We start from the raw sequence: 21,859 nt of genomic DNA on the forward strand, positions 1-21,859 counted from the left end.
CTTAATCAAGGTGTCCGACGGACATTATCGTCACTCCTAAACAAACTGCTGAACAACAGAGCTGCAGACACGACGGTGTGACGCATCAGTGACTCTGTCCAGGTCTGATTTTGTAATTCTTCCTATCTGATAACAGCCCGATTTCACATCTGACCAAACCCAAATGATTTATGGGAAATATCTGGTGTCTCTCACTCTGTTTGGAGCAACTAATGACCATGATGTTGTTCAAACACGCAGCTGATTGGTTCCTGGGTCACACCGACGCTAAAACAACACCTCGTCCACCCAAAAACATCATTCTAACAACGTGAGCAAACTCCACCTTTAAAAGCACATTTTCACATGCAGACCAAACTATTTTGGTACTATTTCCCACTATTTTCTTTCCTCCACTCAAGTGGCAAGGAGTCAGACGAAATCGTTACCGAGAGGTCACAGGTTCAACTCCCACGCGACTTCCATGTTTTCCTGCCAAAGTGCCTTCGAGCCAGAAGACTAATTACTCTCTGCAAACAGCTTGAGACATCACTTAAAGTGAAAATAAATGATATTTAATCCAAACCATAACTGCTTTTTAATGTCCAGTTAATTTAAAGCACATTGAGTTTCCTTATGTGAGAAATGTTCAGCTGATGAAGTTTGACTTCACTAAAACACCTCTTGAGTCAATCAAAAGTCTCATTTAACCACCAGACTGTGAAATGAGAGTTCAACGTCACATCTAAACCTGCTCAGTCAAGTAATGCACACACATGAACAACCACACTGCTGTTTTATTGTGGGGTTTTACATTTTAGACAATAAGATATTGGCAGATATTGGTTCTGTAGGACTTCTATGGGAAACTTTGTGCAGATAGATTTATTTTTTCTGTCAAAGTGACTCTCAAGAGTCAGAGGGGGGGGGGGGGGGGGGGGGGGGGGGGATAATAAACAGTGAGAGAGAGAATTTGAGGAGGATACATCTCTAAAGGATAAAAGGAAAATAGACAAAAATGTAAGACGACAAAAGAAAGCTGAGGTGGAGGAGGAGGAGGAGGAGAAGGAGGAGGAGAAGGAGGAGGAGGAGGAGGAGAAGGAGGAGGAGTAGAAGGAGGAGGAGGAGTAGAAGGAGGAGGAGAAGGAGAAGGAGAGGAGGAGGAGGAGAAGGAGGAGACGGAGGTGGAGGAGGGGGAGGTGGAGGTGAAGGAGGAGGTGGAGGAGGAGGAGGAGGAGGAGGAGGAGGTGAAGGAGGAGGTGGAGGAGAAGAAGGAGGAGACGGAGGTGGAGGAGGTGGGAGGAGGAGGAGAAGGAGGTGGAGGAGGAGGAGGAGGAGGAGGAGAAGGAGGAGACGGAGGTGGAGGAGGAGAAGGAGGAGGTGGAGGGAGGAGGAGAAGGAGAAGGAGAGGAGAGGAGGAGGAGGAGAAGGAGGAGACGGAGGTGGAGGAGGAGGAGGTGGGGGTGAAGGAGGAGGAGGAGGTGGAGGAGGAGGAGGAGGAGGAGGAGGAGGAGACGGAGGTGGAGGAGGAGGTGGAGGAGGAGGTGGAGGTGAAGGAGGAGGAGGTGGAGGAGGAGGTGGAGGTGAAGGAGGAGGTGGAGGAGGAGGAGGAGGAGACAGAGGTGGAGGAGGAGGAGGTGGAGGTGAAGGAGGTGGAGGAGGAGGAGGAGGAGGAGGAGGAGGAGGAGGAGGAGACGGAGGTGGAGGAGGAGGAGGAGGAGACGGAGGTGGAGGAGGAGGAGGAGGAGGAGGAGGAGGAGACGGAGGTGGAGGTGGAGGAGGAGGAGGAGGAGACAGAGGTGGAGGAGGAGGAGGTGGAGGTGAAGGAGGTGGAGGAGGAGGAGGAGACAGAGGTGGAGGAGGAGGTGGAGGTGAAGGAGGTGGAGGAGGAGGAGGAGGAGGAGGAGGAGACGGAGGTGGAGGTGGAGGAGGAGGAGGAGGAGACGGAGGTGGAGGTGGAGGAGGAAGAGGTGGAGGTGAAGGAGGTGGAGGAGGAAGAGGTGGAGGTGAAGGAGGTGGAGGAGGAGGAGGAGGAGGTGGAGGAGGAGGAGGAGGAGAAGGAGGAGGTGGAGGAGGAGGTGGAGGAGAAGGAGGTGGAGGTGAAGGAGGAGGTGGAGGAGAAGGATTTTTAATATTAATAATAAGGATATTTAATGAAGCTAGAAGCTTCAATAAGCTAAAATACTGAGAGGGAGCAAATAAAAGAAAGTAGATAAATACAGACATACTGTTTATATAAATATAGACTTCTGGAAGATAATATTTAAAAGCAGTCACAACAACAGAATCAACTTTCATCCTTTCCAGTTTTCCCGGTATAAAGTATCACAACGTTTGTTATTTGTTAGACGGGTTTTCACTCGTCTTGATACAGAAAGTCGGGTTTACAGGTGTGCCAGTGCTTGACTGTGAACGGTGGTGAATCATACTGATGGGCACAATACCAACAACATGAACTTGCAGTACTAGTGCAGAAAAGCAGTTCTAGTTGTGTGTGCGCAGTCCTTCACTACCATGCTCTGTGCACGAGACAAGACTTTGCCTGTGAACAACCACGAGAAACCAGAGCATGATTGAAAACATGAACAAGTGCTGGCTCGGGCTGTAACATGTAGTTTGAAGCTTCAAAGCTTCATTCATCGCTAAATTCTAAATCAGCTTTTGAATGCTGCGCAGCTTCTTTTTTCAGTTGAATGTTTATTCAATTTGTTTAAATTGTTATTTCTGCTCTGTTGCAGACAAACATCAGGCTACACTAACATTATTAGTATTGTACTTTTTGTAGAATGTAATTCTAGTGGTGGCTGCGTAGGATTGTTTAAGACTTGTGTGATCCAAACATTTCTAATAATTATAGAGCATTTAAAGTCCAAAAGTATTGAAAAAAGATAGATGTAATAATTTCAAAAAACGACAACATTTGCTTTATCTAACCGAATGTTCTGCTTCAATCCACATTTGTTGTCGTTTAGCCTTTTAAAAATAACATTTCCACCCATCAATAACTAGTTTTCCCTCCATGACGTCATAAATTATGATGACAGACATTTAAAGGTAGATTTGAAAACCTTGGAATTAATTTTCAGCAATAAAAAGCACTAGTTCATCAAAGTTAGATGAAAATCGCAACAATACCGTTTGTACTGTTGACTACAACAATCAGAGTGTGCAGATTGGAGACCACAAGCTCCCTGTTTTCCCTGACAATACAAGTGAGTGAAAGTACTGATAAAGATCAGCCAGACAAGTCCAACTGAGCCTTCCTGAAGATCTTTGTTTGAGAGTGTGTGTGTGTGTGTGTTTTATTCATTCTTTTCACACCGGGGGAAGGGTGGGGTGGTGTTGGATCCACGTGAAAACAGCCAGGAGGGACCGGGCTATAAATCAAACATACCCAATGACCTCCCAGGATAAAAAGACAGACATGCAGCGGCTTGTATGTATTTAAAACAAATGTATGTGTTTAATACATACATGCTGCTACATTCAGGCAGGGCTGTGTTATAAATCAAACACATCCAACAGGCTCTCCAGTTTGAAAAATAAAGACCCCTGCTGCCTTGCAGCCGCGTGGTCGGGTTTTTAAATTTGTTCGTCTGGCAGATCAATGGGACGCAGTATCGTCAGCGCTCTGATCTTCCCTGTCTGTTTTCATACAAAGCAAAAATAGCTTTATGATCAGCTTTTACATGATAACATACAAACGAACAGTGTGAGGTCAAAGGTCCTAAATCAAACAATCCCAATACCTTGGTGTAGTGATGCGTCTACATGCGTATAAACACGTTGATCTATATATTCATGCTGACAAAGCATCACAAAGTGTGACAAAAACAATAAACGTTTTCAAACTGACTTAGCATTTTGGACGTATTCAAAAAGAGGCCCAAAGACCAATTTTATTTACTAAAGCAAAATAAAATAAATCAGAATGCAGCTTCAGGGATGACTGGAGTTTGAAGAAGGGAGGGTGACTTGAAACTCGATGCTCATCTGTACTGATAAAGGAAGCTGGAAGGGGCTTTTCGATGGAGTTGAACTCATTTCTTGACTTTGCTGGATTAAATCCACAAAGTTCGGGGAAATAACAATGCTGTCACGAAAGGTTTTCTGTGGCTGTATCCTGGTACGGACGAGTTTTACCAGTTTTTCTGAGCCTTGATCAGAAATCACATGACCTCACACGCTTTGATACACATTCCAGGTTGTTGTTTTTTGTATTTCTTTCAGACGCTCATTATGGTTGGTTGAAATGATCATAATAATAATAGATTTTCTTTGCTATGGATGTGTGTGTGTGTGTGTGTCCTGTGCAGAAACCTTGTAGCACAACTGCTCTCATTATCATTTTACCTGTTAGCATCAAACACCTGATCCTGGTTAAAGTCACGTTAAGGACAAGATTGTTTTGTTTCCACATTTAAGCCAAAACCCTAATCTAAGGATCCATCTTTAGCAGAGCCTAAAAGATGTTGAGGGATGAGGTCGTCATTAGTCAACCAACACTTGGCAGAGCTGTGCATTGTTTTCATACTTGTGTGTTTTCAGCCTCCCAGAGTTCTTGGTCTGTGCGGGCCCTGCCCTTCCATTGTTAACATACCTGCTCGTCTTGGAAGGGCTGACTTTAGAGAACACTTGATTTATACACTTGAAGCAAGAGCAAGATTTATTTCTGATGGGTAGATTAAACAGATAATAAATGCAACAAATGGGAAGTATACAAATGTAGCTAATGTACAGTAAAGGTTGCCTACATCGTTAATTTGATTAATGAAAACAGTTTATTGATCATTTTCAGGTGTCAAATGTTCCGGCCTGGGTATTTGGACTACAGTATACTATTACACAAGATGGTATGACTTCAACCAAAACTACGATAAACTGCAATAAAAGATACTTCAGGTAAGTGCATCATCTTTGATCATTTGAAGAGGGAATAGTGAGAAGAATAGAAACCTGCATAATTTTTGCAAAGTTGCCGTTAGATATTAAAATGAAAACCAAATATTTATTCTGTTTATAATTCAGTTTAAATAATTTTAACTGTTCACTGAAACAAAGTTATACATGTCTTTACTGTAAGTAAAACAAATGTTTATATTTTGTTAAGCTATATTTAATCATTTTGCATATTCAGTGTATTTAAGGTGCTTTTATGTATATGTTATGCTTTCAGGTTAATTTAACTGAAGCCACTTAAAATCAACTCTGTGTATTAAAGGCTATAAGAAAAACATTATTTTCATATATTTTTAAGCTTGCATTTGCCTACTAAAAATAATAAAACTATTCTTTATTAATATTTAATACTTTTCAATATATTTTGAATGCACTTTATATACACTTTGAGAGCATTGTAATATTTTACATTTGCTATAAATATACTTGCCAAGTCACTTAACAACAGCCGTCATTATTTAGACACCTGCACAGTGAGGCTATGATTATTAAACTATGCAATTACTCACATGATGCAGGGTTGCTTATCCCATTAAAACTGAATATAGTCCACAGGTTTGTGAATTATCCAGAGTGACCAGCATATTGTTTCTGAAAAGAACAGTGCTTGAATTATATTATTTATGAACTTCATCCTAATTGTTTCCTTAAACCCAACAGACACCAACTTCAGCTACTTAACTGGAATTTCTCTAAAACAAAATGGCAAAATCATCACATGGTAAGTGCAGTAGGACTTAATTTCACAGATATTTCCTGTCACTAAGGAAGAAAACTCTAATAAAATGCATGATCAGAAATGAAGTCATCGCCAACTCTGCCGATCTACTGAGCAAACTTTGTTTCCAGCAGCATCAGGCAGCTGTTTTCAATTTATTTTTCAGCAAACAAGCTTAGATAAACTCATTGTATACTGCCTGCCCAGCGGCAAACGACAGACAGACTTACTGACAGTAATAAAGAAAAGCTAATAGCGAAGAGGCAAGACTTTTGATGAGTCTTCTGATCTTATAAATTAAAAAGAAATGTTGAACAATCTCAAAGATAGCAGATGTAGAATTCTGAATCTGGGACAAATGGCACAATATCATCTGCACATAAGGATATTTAATTATAATTATACCTTATACCTTATACAACTAATGCAAGTTGCTCAATGGATAGAGGAAAACATAATGGATGTCGTGTTCCTCTCTCTGAATATTAATTATATTACATGAGAGGAAGAAACCTAAAGGTCTTTGGAAAAAATCGATGTATGAATGAAATTAATGAAAAGAGGATAATGACGATTCCCTCATGGAATTATGGTAATTCGTAATGCTTTTGTTGTCATTGTTTTACAGCATCTGAACTCAGGATTGCAATGTTTGGAAAAAGTCAGAAAGAACAGGCAACAGTATGCAACTTCATCACTGGAAAAAGAGAGCAATTTGGACATGTCCAAGGGGAGTGGAAGAAAAAAATGTTCACAGTTCTGAAAACAGCAGATGTCTTCAGTCTGCCTGTGGAAGGACAAAGACACAAGATGAAGATGTGTGTGGCTGAATGCCGTCCTGGACCAAATGTTCTGCTACTGTTAGTAAACCCTTCTGATTTCACTGAGCAGGATCGACGACAATTTAAGTTTATCATGAACTTCTTTGGACAAAATGCTTTTAAATATGCAATGGTCATCATAACACAAAATGAGAGGCTTGAGAATTCCTCAGTTAATCAACTCATCCGAGACTGCGAACAAAGGCAGCATGATATGAACTTTGATGGAAATGTTTTTCCTGACTATGATCGTCAAGAATTGATGAAGAAAATAGAGAACGTAGTGGATGAAAACAGGGGACAATATTTAACCTTCACTGAAGAGAACGATCCCGTGGTGGCACTTGAATCTGCAACATTCCCTCTAAACATGGTGTTGTGTGGGAGACATGGGGACTTGAAGAATTCAGCAGCCAATGCTATTCTGGGAGAAAAAAAGTTTGGTCCTCATGCTGACTCATCAGAGTGTGTTAAAAAACAGGGAAAGGTGTGTGGACATTGGGTTTCCCTGGTGGAACTGCCAGCCTTGTATGGTAAACCTCAGGAGGCAGTAAAGAAAGAATCATTGAAGAGCATCTCCCTCTGCGATCCTGAGGGCGTCCATTTCTTTGTCCTGGTCCTGCCTTTAGAACCCCCAAGTGAGGAAGACAAGAAAGAGTCAGAGACCATCCGAAAAACGTTCAGCTATAAAACGAAGGATCTTACCATGATTCTTTTTATTACAGATGCAAATTGTAATGGTCTAGTGGTTGAAAGGTTTCTACAGGAAAACAAAGACGTCCAAGAACTCTTTCAGAGCTTTAGTAGACAATATGTTGTCTGCAACATCAAGGACAAGCAGCAGGTCTCTGATGTATTACATACTTTGGTAAAGATGAGAGTTGTGCGATCCACAGGCCTCACTAAAGAAATGCTTCCCAAGCTTACAAGAAATGCATCAAATGCGGATAGTCATACAAATCTAAGAAGAGACTTTCAAAGGATGGCACCAAATAGAATGTCTCTCGGAAATAGTCGTTCTTCCAGGATGGTGCTGGGTACAGTGTATCCCAAGATATTGCCGAGGAAAGAGTATCCCAGGATACTGCAGAGGATGGCGCGGAGTACAGAATGCCTCAGGATGGTGCTGATTGGGAAAACTGGTTGTGGAAAAAGTGCAACTGGAAACAACATTTTGGGAAACAAATGCTTTAGATCTAAAGTTTCTTCACACTCAGTAACCAAGTGTTGCCAAAAAGCAACAGGAGACATTGATGGACGGCCTGTCACTGTGGTCGACACCCCCGGCTTATTCGACACGTCTCTGTCCAATGATGAAGTCAAACAGGAGCTTGTGAAATGCATCAGCATGTTGTCTCCTGGACCTCATGTGTTCTTATTGGTGATGCCAATTGGCCGCTTTACACAAGAGGAAAGGGATACTGTGAAACTGATCAAAGAGTTTTTTGAAAATAAGTCAGAAGACTACATCATTGTTGTATTCACCAGAGGAGATGAGCTTAAAGACCAAAGAATTGAGAGTTACATAGACGAAGACGACGACGAGAACTCCATACAAAAACTGATAGCTGAATGTGGAGGAAGATACCAGGTCTTCAATAACAACGATCAGAACAATCGGTCTCAAGTCAGACAGCTGCTGACCAAAGTTGATTTAATGATAAGGGAAAATGGCGGCGGCTACTACACCTCCGATTTGTTCCAAGGAGCTGAAGCAGCAATACAAAAGGAAGTGACGAGGATCATGAAAGAAAAGGAACCAGAGATACAGAGGGAGCAGAGAGACTTCGAAAGAAAACATTTAAAAGAAATACGAGAGAAGGAAAGGAAACTGTCAGAGCCAACATCTAAACCTGATCAAGCAACAGAAGAGAGACCCAGAGAAAATATGGAACACGTCGAGAAGCTGGTGCAGCAGGAGACAAGGAGAGAAAGAGAACAGAGAGAAGAGGAAGAAAGGAACAAGAAAATGCAGGACAAAGTCCAACAACACAAGTACAAACAAAAATGTGAATCTCTGGAGGAAAAACTTCACTATGTATCAGAACAAAATGCCGTTGCTGACTTGTTATTAATACAGGCTAGAAAAGACATGAGAGAAGAACGAGTGGCTTGGGAGCAGGAAAGTAGCGAATGGTGGGACAAACAAAATCAAGAAGATGAACGGAGGCAAAAGGAGAAAGAAAGACTTAAAAAGCTCAGACAAGAACATGAGGAGGAAAACATAAGAATCGAAAACGAAAGAAAAGAAGATGATAGAATCAGAAGACAACATGAGGAGAGGGAATGTAAAGAGTTACAAGAACTCTATAAGAAAAGAAAGGAGGAAATATGGAAGAAAAATGAAGAGGAGGCCAGAAAGCAAGCTGAAGAAAGCAATGATTTCAGAAACATGTATACCAAGGACGTTTCAGAGGTGATGGACAAGCATGAAAAGAAAATGGAGGTTCTGAAACGGATGAAACAAAACCAAAATGACAGCATGATAAAACGACTGAGCAAAAACAAAGTATACCAGAGAGACATTAAGAAATTGAAGAAAAAACAAGAACAAGAAATGAATGACTTGAAGTTGAAAAATTATGAACGCAACAGAGAACATCTGAGCAAAGACATCAACGATCTCACGAAAATCCATGAGATGGAAATAAATGACTGGATACAGGAACATGTGGAGAAAGCCACTGAAGACAAGGCTTGTAGCATCTTATGAGATGTTGTAACAGCGGCACATTTCAGCTACCCAACTGTGAGTTCTTGTTTTGACGACTCAAAATATGAAGTGTGAAGTTCGTACTGAACTGGTGTTTGTACGTAAAGGGCCTATATCAAGTTGTTCAGACACCATTACTTTTTTTGACCAATGTCTGACATAAAAAGAACAATATGTTGTATAGTGTGTGTTTAAGTGTAAGAACACATGTCTGTAAATATTTAATAATTCTAGTGGCCAGTGCACATAATTTCTTTAACTTAAGTTACATTAATTGTTTTAGGTAATTTAACTTTATGCATGTGCATTAGCTGTAAAGTTATAAAAGACAAGTAAACAAGTCTTATCAGCTGTAGCCTATACTGTCATTTAAAATATATATTTTTGCACAAAACAAAAGATTTAAACTTCTACTATCTATTTTATTTTTAAAAATATTAGTTGTGGAACCTGACGTAAATAAACTGATGCATAAAATATATAATCATGCATCTATTTTTGTTTTACGAGCAATGTCTATTTTTTATTACGTAACAATTGCAGTAAATGAATATCCAGGCTCATACTGTAATTATGTTTTTGTTATTCTTTTGTTCACGTGTGTTTATAATTACAGAAGGTTAATACAGTATTTGTCACCACATTTTCCGAAAGTGAAGATGTTATTTAGAATGTCAATCCTCTGCACAATCTGCAAATATGTTTCTTGTAACCACACTTCACATTTAAAACAATGTTAATTAATGTTTAAAGTGTTTGAATCGTTACACTTTGTTTTCTTGTAGAGCTGACAATCGATAAGCGAGTTTTACAGTGACAATGTGCTTTTTTGATTGACGTTTGAAACCACATATAACAATTATTTACAATAACCGTAATGAATAGTTACTTATACTGTAGGTTATGAATGAATATGGAAAACTCTGCAGTCCACTTGAACAATTGTATTTAATCTGCTGCAGTTCTTAACAACATCTCTGCCGCCACTGTTAACCTATTTACTGTAACAAGTGTCAGATTTCCCCCTCAGGGTTTATTGTCTTTAGGTTCGGGCAGAACATCTGAACATCCTGCTGTGGACAAGTTTTACCTGTTTCCTTATTTACAGTGAATGCTAGGTTGCTAGGTTGCTAGGTGGTAGCACCAACCTTTTGTCCTGTGATTGTGGTTTCTACACTTGTTCTTTCATATTAAAGATCGATCCGAAACAACAGATTTGACTATTTGTGTTTATATATATATATTTCTTTTTTTGAAATGTGTGTGTCTGTGGTTGTGTACATAGTGTGTGAAAATATGGAAAGATTGAGTATATCTCAACGACAATCAAAATAAAACCAATGCTTGTGTAATAGACACAGTTGCCATGAAAAGGGAAACTAGCTATAGAGACCGAACCGTGTTTTGTCCCAGGTTGTAAACACGTTTATTTCTGCTGTAAAGTTGGGCATTTTAACATGGGGGAGGATGGGGATTGACTCCCTTTTGAAACCAGCCTCAAGTGGACAATGAACTGCAGTTGTTGGCACTTCTGCATAGTCTTCACTGCTCAGCCCCGGAGGTTGCCGCTTGATGAAAAGTATAAACCTTAACTTCTAAAAGTATAGATCTAGTGATGGAGTCCTATTTCTCTCCTTACTAAACAAAAGACTTGCACTTATTTTAACTGTCTAAATATATTTTAGAATTAAAATAACACAAATATCTGTACTCATCTTTATTAACCAGAATCTACAGTCAGGAAAATAAAAATGTTAAAATTCTTAACATTTGTGACTGCACACTGTCTCTTATTCAAAGACAGACACAGACCTGTCATTTTGTCCACTGCCAACTTTGTTTTTTTTTATGAAATTAAGGAACATTTCAAACACTTTGGCAAAAGTCAACAGGTCACAATAAGCTATAAAACTGAAAAGCATGTCTTGTGCTATGAAACAAAAACAAACGAAATAAATAGAATAATGAAAAATGTAACTTCTGCATTAGGAGGCGTGTTTCAATTAGTTTCACCTCTATTATATGCCAATGTAATTAAAAGGGATAAGAAGTTAGGCTGAGGTTTGATTTTTTCGTGTCACTGGCGCAACTGGATGATGGTGTCAACAGTGCAACAGCATTAAATATTTGTCAAATGCACAAGAATTCCAGTGAAGTCGTTGGCTATGAAACTATTCGTTCTCCGGCTCCCTCCAACAATGATAAGCCAAATTTATAAATATAAATGTGTTGTATGAGCATAACTTTGTTCCAAGGCCAAGTTTCGGTCAACTCTGAGGTTAACACCCATCATTAAACTTGGCTGGTTAACAAAACTGTACATTCCCAGTAGACAGTTAGCACACCTGCCTCCCCAGCTATTATGTCACCTGGCAGCCTGACCTGATAGAAATAAGGTTGTTTAGAAAGTCAGAATGTCAGTTTCAGTAACTTTTTGAATAATTTCCGAGCCCTATAAATACATGTACTTACAGGAAATAACCCATGGAGACGCTCTGATGATGTACTCGGAAGATTAATTTACTGTAACATGTAAATGTAAGATTTGTATTGTTTAAATTACATGTTTACTCTTGGCTGCATCCTGCTGTGGACAAGTTTCATTTTTTATTTCCCTTGATGGGAAAGTTTTGTGTTCACCCACACACCTATTTCAGCCTTTAAGGAAGTTCCAAATCTGAAGACAATGGGAGGCTCTCGCATTCCCATAAGCCACCTATTGCATCCGTGAATTTTGAATCAGGTGTTATGACTGTTTCATTTTTGTCATGCCGATGTTAGGCCCTGCCCTGTTGCCCTTATTATGAAGCTGGTACTTATATATGCTTATATTATCATGCTTAAAAAGCATGCAACAAGAATTTCACCTGGTGAGTAGACTCCAACGAATGAAGAATAGAAAAAAATATACAGAATGTATAAATGTATTACAGAAAATACTTCATCTTTCAATGGATTAATTATAATCAGTTTATTGATAATCCTCAGGTGTCGACAACAATAAGAAATACACTACTAAAAGAGCAACAGCGATAACCTCAGGTAAGTGCAACATGTTCAGAATGTCAAGAGGAAATAGAGAAAATAAATGACTGAATGCTAAAAAGGACTTGGGTTCTACTTCAGACCATTGGAGGTATTAACACTTTTACTAAAAGATGACTCAACTTAGAAGATCAGTAATTGTGTTTTCAGACCTGTAGTTGATTTGCTTTGTTACAATTTAGGGACTAATTTGATACAATTGTTGAATCAGCCTCTCAGTTTGTTTGTGTTCATACGGCAAAATTCAAGAGTAAGCTATTATTTTATTTATTATAGACTATAGATTATAGACTTGCTGCCAAACGCTTTCTCCTCTTCGTGTTTTCTTCTTCATAATGGAGCATCAGCAGCGTATTGCTAATTGTTTTCATTGCATTTATGTGGTTAATATACACCTGTTTATTATTACATGAAATGCATATTACTAAAAACTAAGAAAACTATTACAAATGGTATTTTAATGGTATTTAATAATTTCTAAATATAATACTATGGCAAGATATTATGGTTGTAACTATTCAAATAAACAACATTTTATAAATACCAATAGTTTTAAAGCTATTGACACAATTGTAAAACTGTTGACACAAGCGTAAACATGGGACATTTATTAATGAGAACAGTAAACAGGGAATTAAATCATCAAGTGACCTTCATGGCTGAGTGTAAAAGTTTGTAGAACTACTAGAGCTACTTTGACTTATATGTCAATTATTGTCAGTTATTTTATTTGGTAACTTTATCTCTTTATTTCATTATTCTAATTTCGCCTTTTTCCTAACACTCAACAGACACCCAACAAATTCTCCATTTTCATTTTTGGGCCTAAGTGACACAATGGCAGAAACAGCATTTGGTAAGTATGGCCTGTTAGCGAGAAGGCATATCTTATCACTGTAACCCATCATGACAACAGAAATGAGATCAACCAAACAAAGGGAATGTATAAAATGGCCGCGGTCCAACAGAATGGGGAGTTTTCTTGAAACTGACTTGTTGCCTAGCCTGTTTAAGTTGGCTAGTCTAAGTGATACATATAAAAGATTTAGCGGAGCCAAACAAAAGCAGACTGGAAGATTCAGATTCAGACTTGCCAAAGCAGTAACTAATGTTATTGAGTGTTAAGCGCTGCGTATATGTGACTCAAATAGAGTATTACATTACGTACAGTCATTTGTGTTATATATAATATATATATATACATATATATATATATATATATATATATTAGGGCTGTCAAGCGATTAAAATAAATCTAATTAATTCCAAGCTTTGTGATTAATTAGATGAATCGCCGTGTCGGTGACTTAAAGAGTCAGGGGGGGGAGTCGCGTTATTTTTTCTGTGATTTATTAATCAAAAATAATGCACAAATTTGACAGCCCTAATATATGTTTAAGTATATATATAGTACTTAACTTAACCAACTTAGTGGAGGGACAATTTAACAACAAAATTAAGGTGTATTCCAACTTTATCCCATTCCTTCTGACTGTCTCCAAACATCTTGCATAAACGTATGTTTGAACCACTGAAAACAATAGAAACAAGCTCATGGAGTTGTGGGAATGTTAATGCTTTGGCATTCGTTGTTTTACAGCATCTGAACTGAGGATTGTGCTGTTTGGAAAGGAACAAAATGAAAAGACAACATTAAGTAACTTCATCACAAAGGATAAAGATTATCAACGTAAAGTCACTTATGGAGAATGGAGGGGAAAACGATTAACAGTAGTGAAAACCTCAGATGTCTTCAGTCTGCCTGTGGATGAAGTGAGACATGAGATAAAAAATTCCATAGCCCTTTGTCCCCCAGGACCAAATGTCCTCTTGCTATTAGTGAACCCTTCTGATTTCAATAAAGAGGACAGACAGACATTGAAGTTCATCCTGAATTTATATGGTGAAGATGCTTTTAAATACTCAATGGTTATAAAAACCCAAAATGGAGAGGTGCAGAATGATTCATTGAACAAAGTCATCGGATACTGCAGACAAAGGCAGCAAAGCATTAACTTTGATAACATTTGTCCCGAAAATTATTATCAAGAACTGATTGAACAGATGGAGAACATAGTGAGAGACAACAAAGGAGGATATCTACACTATACTGGAGGAGTTGAGTCCACGACAGTATCTTCCAAACCCTACCTGAACTTGGTGTTGTGTGGGCGATTTGGAGCCTTGAAGTCCTCAGCAGCTAATGCCATTCTGGGAGAAAGAAAGTTTAGTCCCCTTGCTGACTCATCAGAGTGTGTTAAACATCAGGGAGAGGTGTGTAGACGCAAGGTCTCCCTGGTGGAGCTGCCTGCCCTGTCTGGAAAACCTAAAGAGGAAGTGAAGGAAGAATCATTCAGGTGCATCTCCCTCTTTGATCCAGAGGGCGTCCATGCCTTCATCCTGGTCCTACCTGTGGGTCCCCTCACTGATGAAGACAAGGGAGAGTTAGAGACCATCCAGAACACATTCAGCTCTCGAGTCAATGACTTCACCATGATTCTGTTCCCTGTCGAGACAGATTATAATTCTCCAGCTGTTGTAAAATGTCTGAAGGAGAATGCGCATATCCAGGAGCTCGGTCAGCACTGTGGAGAACGGTGTGTTGTCTTCGACCTTAGAGACAAGCAGCAGGTCTTTCATGTATTGCACTTTGTTGAAAAGATGAGAGCTGGTGATCACAAAGGCTTCACAAAGGAGATGATGACCAAGCCTCAGCTGATTAAGGCTGCAAGACCAAAACCTGCACTGAACATTGCAGGTTATGGACATCAAAGCAGAGAGTGTCTCAGGATGGTGCTGATTGGGAAGACTGGTTGTGGAAAGAGTGCCAGCGCAAACACTATTTTGGGCAAAGTCTGCTTCAAATCCAAAGCCAGCCCAAGATCAGTGACCGTGTTATGCCGAAAAGAAACAGGAGAGATTGATGGACGGCCTGTTGTAATAGTCGACACCCCTGGCTTGTTTGACACGACTCTGTCCAATGATGAAGTCAAACAGGAGCTTGTGAAATGCGTCAACATGTTGTCTCCTGGACCTCATGTGTTCTTACTGGTGCTGCCGATCGGCCGCTTTACACAAGAGGAGAAAGATTCCGTGGAACTGATCAAGCATTTTTTTGGAGAGAAGTCAGGAGACTACATTATTGTTATATTCACCAGAGGAGATGAGCTTAAAGACCAAAGAATTGAGAGTTACATAGACGAAGACGACGACGAGGACTCCTTAAAAAAACTGACAACTGAATGTGGAGGAAGATACCAGGTCTTCAATAACAACGATCAGAACAATCGGTCTCAAGTCAGACAGCTGCTGACCAAAGTTGAGTCCATGATAAGGGAAAATGGTGATGGCTGCTACACCTCCGAGATGTTCCAAGAAGCCGAGGCAGCAATACAAAAGGAAGTGAAGAAGATCATGAAAGAAAAGGAACCGGAGATACAGAGGGAGATAAAGGACTTCAAAAATAAACATAAAGACGAAATGCAGGCCAAGAAAAAAGAACTGGCAGAACAAATCACCAAAACTAAACGAGAAAGAGAACTGAAAACCGACCTAATCAAGATAAAGGAGGAACACATTGAGAAGGAGCAGGAAAAGATAAAGAGAGAAGAAGAAGAGAGAAAGGTAGAGGAAAGGGAGACTAAAAGTCTGGACAAAATTCTACACATGCAATGGGAACAAAATATGTTAGCTGTGGAAAAAAATGTAAAACATGGAACTGAAAAAAAGTCCACTGCTGACGAAAAGGGGATGCAGAACAGTGAAAAGATGAGTCAAGGGAAAGAGACTTGGGAGAAGGAACAAAGGGAAAAGTGGGAGAAACGATATCAAGAAGATCAACAGAGACGATATAAGGAGGAAAAACAACTTAAACAGCTCAGAGAAGACTGCAAACAAGAAAGAAACAAATTAGAAAAGCAAATAAAAGCAGATAAGATTAGAAAAAAACAAGAGGAGATAGAATTGAATGAACTACAAGAAACCCTTGTGAGAAGTCTGTCAGTAATCAAGACTAGACATGAAGAAGAGGCCAGAAAGCAAGCCGAAGAAATCAATGAATTCAGACACAGATACACTGAGGACTTTGCAGCTCTGAAGGAAAAGCATGACAAGCAAATGGATGATCTGAACGAGAAGACAAAAAAACACAATGACCTGATAGTACAACAACTGTGCAAACACAGAGAATATCGGAAAGACTTTGATAGATTGAAGAACAAACAAGAACAAGAAATGAATGACCTGACGGTGACACTTGATCCACCGGAAAATGTGTACCAAGAAATCAGTGCACTAAACACAAAACATAACGAAGAAATAAATAACTGGATACAAGAACATGTGAAAAAAGCCAAAAATAAGAACTGTTACATTTTATGAGCTGTTGTGTTTTTCTTAAGCGGCACCTCGGGGGCTGAGCAGCGAAGACTATGTCGAAGTGGCAAAAACTGCAGTTCCTCGAATGGCCACTGGCTCCAAAAGCAAGTCAATCTCCATCGTCCCCCACGTTGAAAAGCCCAACTTTACAGCAGAAATAAACATGTTTACAGTGTAGTATAAAAATCGATTTTGCTCTCTATAGCTAATTTCCATATTCATGACAACCATACTGGGACTGAATTTTATAAAACGTACCCATTTTAATTGTTTTAAGGCTTAGTTATGCTTTATTCGGGAGACTATATCCATATTTTATAAAGTCTATGCTTTTTCCTTAAGAGACTTTTTACAACAGTAGCACAGTTTCAAACTGCAAAACTGTGATATATTTAGATCATATTTTGTTTTTTGTCCTGTTCTACATACATTCATTACTGTTTTTATAAAATGAGATGTGGTTTTAATCTTTGCTCCATTTTTCTTTCTGTAATTTTCTTTGTTTTTAGTTATTACTAGCTTCATTATCAGTGCCACTCTTTAGATGTGTTGTGTAATGTGTTCACTCTTCGTCTGATGTCATTGAGATTTCAGTCGATTAAAGGTATATTTGTTTGTATCTTTGAAATTGAGCGTCTCCTATCATTAGTCTCTGTCAACATGTCTCACATGTCACCATTTATTTGTGAGATTCTTTTGAATTGATATGCATTAAGGAGAGCGGTGAGGAAAGGTTAGGGGATACTGAAATGACATAAACACTAATACTAACTGTGACTCAAGCCTTAATAAAGCTTGCCTTACATGGAACAATGTGTTATCATGTCAGCTTACTGTTCCAGGCTTTTAGCCAAATGTTTACAAGGATCAACTAAGCTTTGACTATTTACTTTTTACTTTTTGTTAGACATTATGGAACATACAGTAATAACAATGTGGATATTATTTAGCAGGAAGGTTTAGCATATCTTGTCATTTAGGGCGGTTGCAAAATCTGTTTAGTAATTTTTCTTCTTTTACACAAGTTAAATTAAACCTTCAAACTGACATTCACCTGTTATAACATGTATTAAAGAAACATCACAGCACATATTAACTGCATTTAGCAGACTAAACTTACATATTTTGAAACCACATGACAGAAACAAAAATGCATAGTCACATAGTTCTTGTTTTTTAACAAGGAATCTATATTTTTCTCATTTATAATAATAAAGAGCAGAAATATAATTCAAATTTCACAAGTTATATATTTATACTTTTGTTGTTGTTTCAGTTGTGCTTATAATAACAGGGGGTTAATATTGTATTTCTTATGTTTGATTTGTGATGTATTTTTGCAATAAGGTGATATGCTTTTATTAGCCATTTAGAAATTATTTTAATTTACACAAACTGTATTCTCTTGGTTAGTGGTAATACAAATAAACTATACACCATTGATAAGAACCTGTGTATTGTGACTATGTTCAGAGTCGACTCTCCATGAGGTGGCCATATTAAAAGCATATAGATTCTTGTGTGTAATTGTTCATTAGAAGGTGTGTGAACTTATTGACTGAATAAATTGAATCCTATGCCTGTAATGGTGATCCAGATTGTATTAAACATGATATGTTTGTATTGACCATAATCACAAACTTATTTCTACATGAAAGAAGAAATATATACATTTATTAAATTGGCCGGAACTACAAATAAACTCAGCTATTATTCAGCGCATTATTGAACTGCTGATGTATTCTGAAGATACCGAACTTTTGACAACAGCGTTTCTTTATCTTCGTTATCTGTGGCTTCATCCTGTGCACATATCATTTATTACCTAAACTGCCCGTTACCATTTAATACAGATGTAATGTATAACATGTTAAACTATGTGAACAGGAAGATACCGTTTCTGAATATATATTTGAATGTTTTTTTTTAAATAAAATAAAAAGATAAATAAATCCACACCTACAGTCTGCAGCTATGTGCAGGTTTAAGGCTGATCATTAATGTAAAACTGTACGGAGTCCCTCCTGCTTCACAAGCTCAGACCAGGTAAGTGTCTGCTGAATGACAGAGAGCCAAAGTACCGAAGTGGCTGCTGAAAGCCTGTTCTCTGACCAGACACTACGTTGTAGTAAGACATATAAATGCCTAATAAAGTTCAAAGATTTGTTTGCACTGTTCAACTCAGATGTAATGCTATTTACTAAAGAACAGTCAGTGTAGATTCTTGTAGTTATTGGTTATTTTTATAAAGCCATTTGCATTTTTAAGACATTTAAAAACTGCCTCAGCGCTGTTTCTGACACTGATTCTGAACGTTGCTCTCCTGTGTCTCTGCTACATTGTACACATAGCCATCGTCCTATTTCCTTAGCTATTAACAGTAAAGTCATAAAGACTCTCTTTACTTACAACGGAGAATAAAAATGATATAATTTGCAAGATCATTTGTACGACACAGAAACATATTTTTCATCACTGAACATTTATAGATGAATGATGTTAAAAATGAGCTCGCTGCAATAGAGCAAACATTTGAATGCTTTCTTTATGTTATATATAACATATATGTTTGTGCTGTTTGGCGGTACTGATAAGGAGAAGGAAGAACTAGGTTACTTTGTTACTTTATTACAAGACAAAAAGCTTTCCGTCGCAGGATAGTCTGTGAGCACACAGTTGCAGCGTCCTTAACAGTAGTGGAAACCCCAGATATTTCCAATATCCCTTTATTATTATCAGTGACTCAAGAAATATACAGAGCATGACTCTTCTCTGGACCAAATGTGATGTTACTGCTCATGAAGGTTTCTGATTTTACAGAAGAGCAAAGAAAGATGGTGATAGCCTAGTGATCTGGTGGTATGCCTTCCAAACCAGAAGGTTGTGAGTTCAATACCAGGCTGCCACCCTGAGCAAGGTACTTAACCCTGAGTTGCTCCAGGGGGACTTTCCCTGTAGTTAGTTCACTGTCAGTCGCTCTGGATAAGGGTGTCTGCTAAATGACCTGTAATAATAATAAAAAGAAAAGCTTCGGTGAAGATGACTCTGAATAGTTAATGGTCATCGGAGCAAAGCACAAAAAGAGGTGGATAGTTATCCAAGACTGCGAACAAAGGCAGCACACAATCAACCTCGATTTTAGTTCAAACTTCAAGCATGAATGGAAAAGATAGACAGTATGCTCAGTGATAACAGGGGACAATGTGTAACCTTGAGTATGATCCCATGTCAGTGACTGAATGTTGCATAGCCTGCTGTAACGATAAGGGATCTGATCCAACAGCATGATGACACAATAAGAGATCTGAAGTTTTGCATTGGAACACATGGAACAGCCTTGCATGATGAAATATGTGCATTTCCATGGCATTGGTACACAGTACATGTATTATTAAACACTCCTGGATGACCATTGTTTACCAGATGTCATTTAGAGAATGAGACTTGTGCTTACCTGTACTGTACAACCATCATGTTCTGCTCCCCACAGTGTCTGGCACAGCGGATATACCTCATCCAGCTGGACTTACAGGGCTCATTCCCATCGATAAAGTGCTGTAATGTCCCCTCTGCATCGTAGATCTGGAACACATAAATAAACAGGGCAAGAACTGAAAGAAGTACATATAGACAGAAGTGTTTTCTCATTAGGGTTGATTAAGTACTGTAATGGCCTCTTAACCCGGCTAATCTGTTTTTAAAGAACCTGTTACAGTTCGAAGGAACACAGACGCGGTGGTATTTCTGGATACTTCTTTAAAGGTCACATAAGATGAGGGTGAACTACCACAACGATAACTTTTATTTTCAATTAATCCAACACAACATTACATTTTGTTAAAATAATCTAATGAATCTAAATTAGATTCAATGTTTATTTTATTTAATACCCATCACATTTTCCCAATGCCCAAGGTGATGTCATTTAATTTTAAAGATATATATTTTTCCTGCAAATTCACATTAGAGAGGCTGGAACTGGACATTTTAAAATGACAGAAGAAAATGAATGATTATTGTAATTTTCTTTCATTCGCCAAATCAGAATCAGGTTCATTGCCAAGTAGGATTTCACATTCAAGGAATTTGCCTTGGTGTTTCGGTGCATAACAATAAACATAGTAAGAGAAAATAAAAATAATAAGCAAGTAAGTGAGCACATATTATTTTAAAATGTGTACAAAGTATCTGCTTTCAAAGTGAAAGAGCTGTGTGAAAGTGCAGGAATGTGCAAAGGTTCACAGTTTGAAGTATAAAGGAAATAAGTTATTCAACATGAAAAAAGCATAAAGTTGACAAATGAACTAAAGAAATCTTAGTCGACTAAGACCAACATAACCAATTAGACAACTAATAAACTAAGAGGGGACAGCCCTCATTTTGAGAAATGAGCAGAAGCAACTAGTGGCACCAAAAGCGTCCTGACTCCATTACTTCTTCAGTCTACACACAGAATATATCCTTCACTGCAGCTGTTTTCAACGGGATCCTAAAAGGGACAGCAACCTCACAAGAAGGAAGGAAAATGATGAAGTTATGCTTTAAGATGTTCATGAGTAGCCTACTGTTACTTTTGGTAATTTAATTATATTCTGACGCTTACACTTTTGTATATTTAGAATATTTTCACTGCTTTACCTTGACTTCAGAAAGCCGTATCCGACGGGGAACTAAAGCTGTTATATCCATCAACACTCTCTTCAAAGCCACCAGACTCCATTGACAAAAACAGTAATTTTACCTCGCAGAATACAGGAGTCCACCGCTGCCTCGATCTGTTAGTTTGTTTGTGTTATTGTGTGACTTTGGTTAAACCTTTCAAACACCAAACTGGCTTTGAAGAGAACATAGATAACGGCTTCAGTTCCCCGACAAAAAGTGCTGTCTGACACGATGAAGAAGTAGGCGACGTCGTACAATCAGACAACCCAACTATCTCTTTAAAATAATAACAATGTAAACTATTCTATGTGATATATAGAATCATTATATGTCCACTATCACGGTAAATATCAGTTAATTAATCTACGAAAACATAATTTTATACTATACTATTATTTATCATTTGTATCTGACTATCATGTGATATAATGTGGCATAAATATTCTTTCAATATTTTGATTTCAATATTTTTTTTATGGTGGCTTTTTAAAATGTGGCCCAGAGCAACTCTTTCTTGTTTACAGTTTTTTTTTTTACAGATTATTGTCCCTGTCAAATAAAGTAATAACAATAAAAATAATTCAT

General features: G+C 38.3%; 2 protein-coding genes across 2 annotated transcripts in view; one reads left to right on the forward strand and one right to left on the reverse strand.

Annotated features, from left to right (window-relative positions):
* prdm6 (PR domain containing 6) overlaps positions 1 to 21,859 on the reverse strand; it is a 91,195-nt gene that overhangs the window by 39,639 nt on the left and 29,697 nt on the right. The window contains exon 4 of the mRNA XM_029440856.1: positions 20,067 to 20,194. Coding sequence (XP_029296716.1) covers positions 20,067 to 20,194 — 128 coding nt within the window. The remainder of the gene's footprint in view (positions 1 to 20,066; positions 20,195 to 21,859) is intronic.
* LOC115013419 (GTPase IMAP family member 8-like) lies at positions 5,641 to 9,190 on the forward strand. Its single transcript, XM_029439717.1, has 4 exons — positions 5,641 to 5,659; positions 6,285 to 7,427; positions 7,548 to 8,462; positions 8,532 to 9,190. The coding sequence occupies exons 1-4, from the start codon at positions 5,641 to 5,643 to the stop codon at positions 9,188 to 9,190; spliced, it is 2,736 nt and encodes a 911-aa protein (XP_029295577.1).

The sequence above is a fragment of the Cottoperca gobio genome, chromosome 9, assembly GCF_900634415.1.
Source record: "Cottoperca gobio chromosome 9, fCotGob3.1, whole genome shotgun sequence".
NCBI lineage: Eukaryota > Metazoa > Chordata > Actinopteri > Perciformes > Bovichtidae > Cottoperca > Cottoperca gobio.

Bases quoted from the DNA above. Each gene is read 5' to 3' on its own strand.
- LOC115013419 (XM_029439717.1), top strand. The intron at 7,428-7,547 runs GTCATACAAATC...TGCCGAGGAAAG, and splicing joins AAATGCATCAAATGCGGATA to AGTATCCCAGGATACTGCAG. The intron at 8,463-8,531 runs AACAACACAAGT...CAGAACAAAATG, and splicing joins GAAAATGCAGGACAAAGTCC to CCGTTGCTGACTTGTTATTA.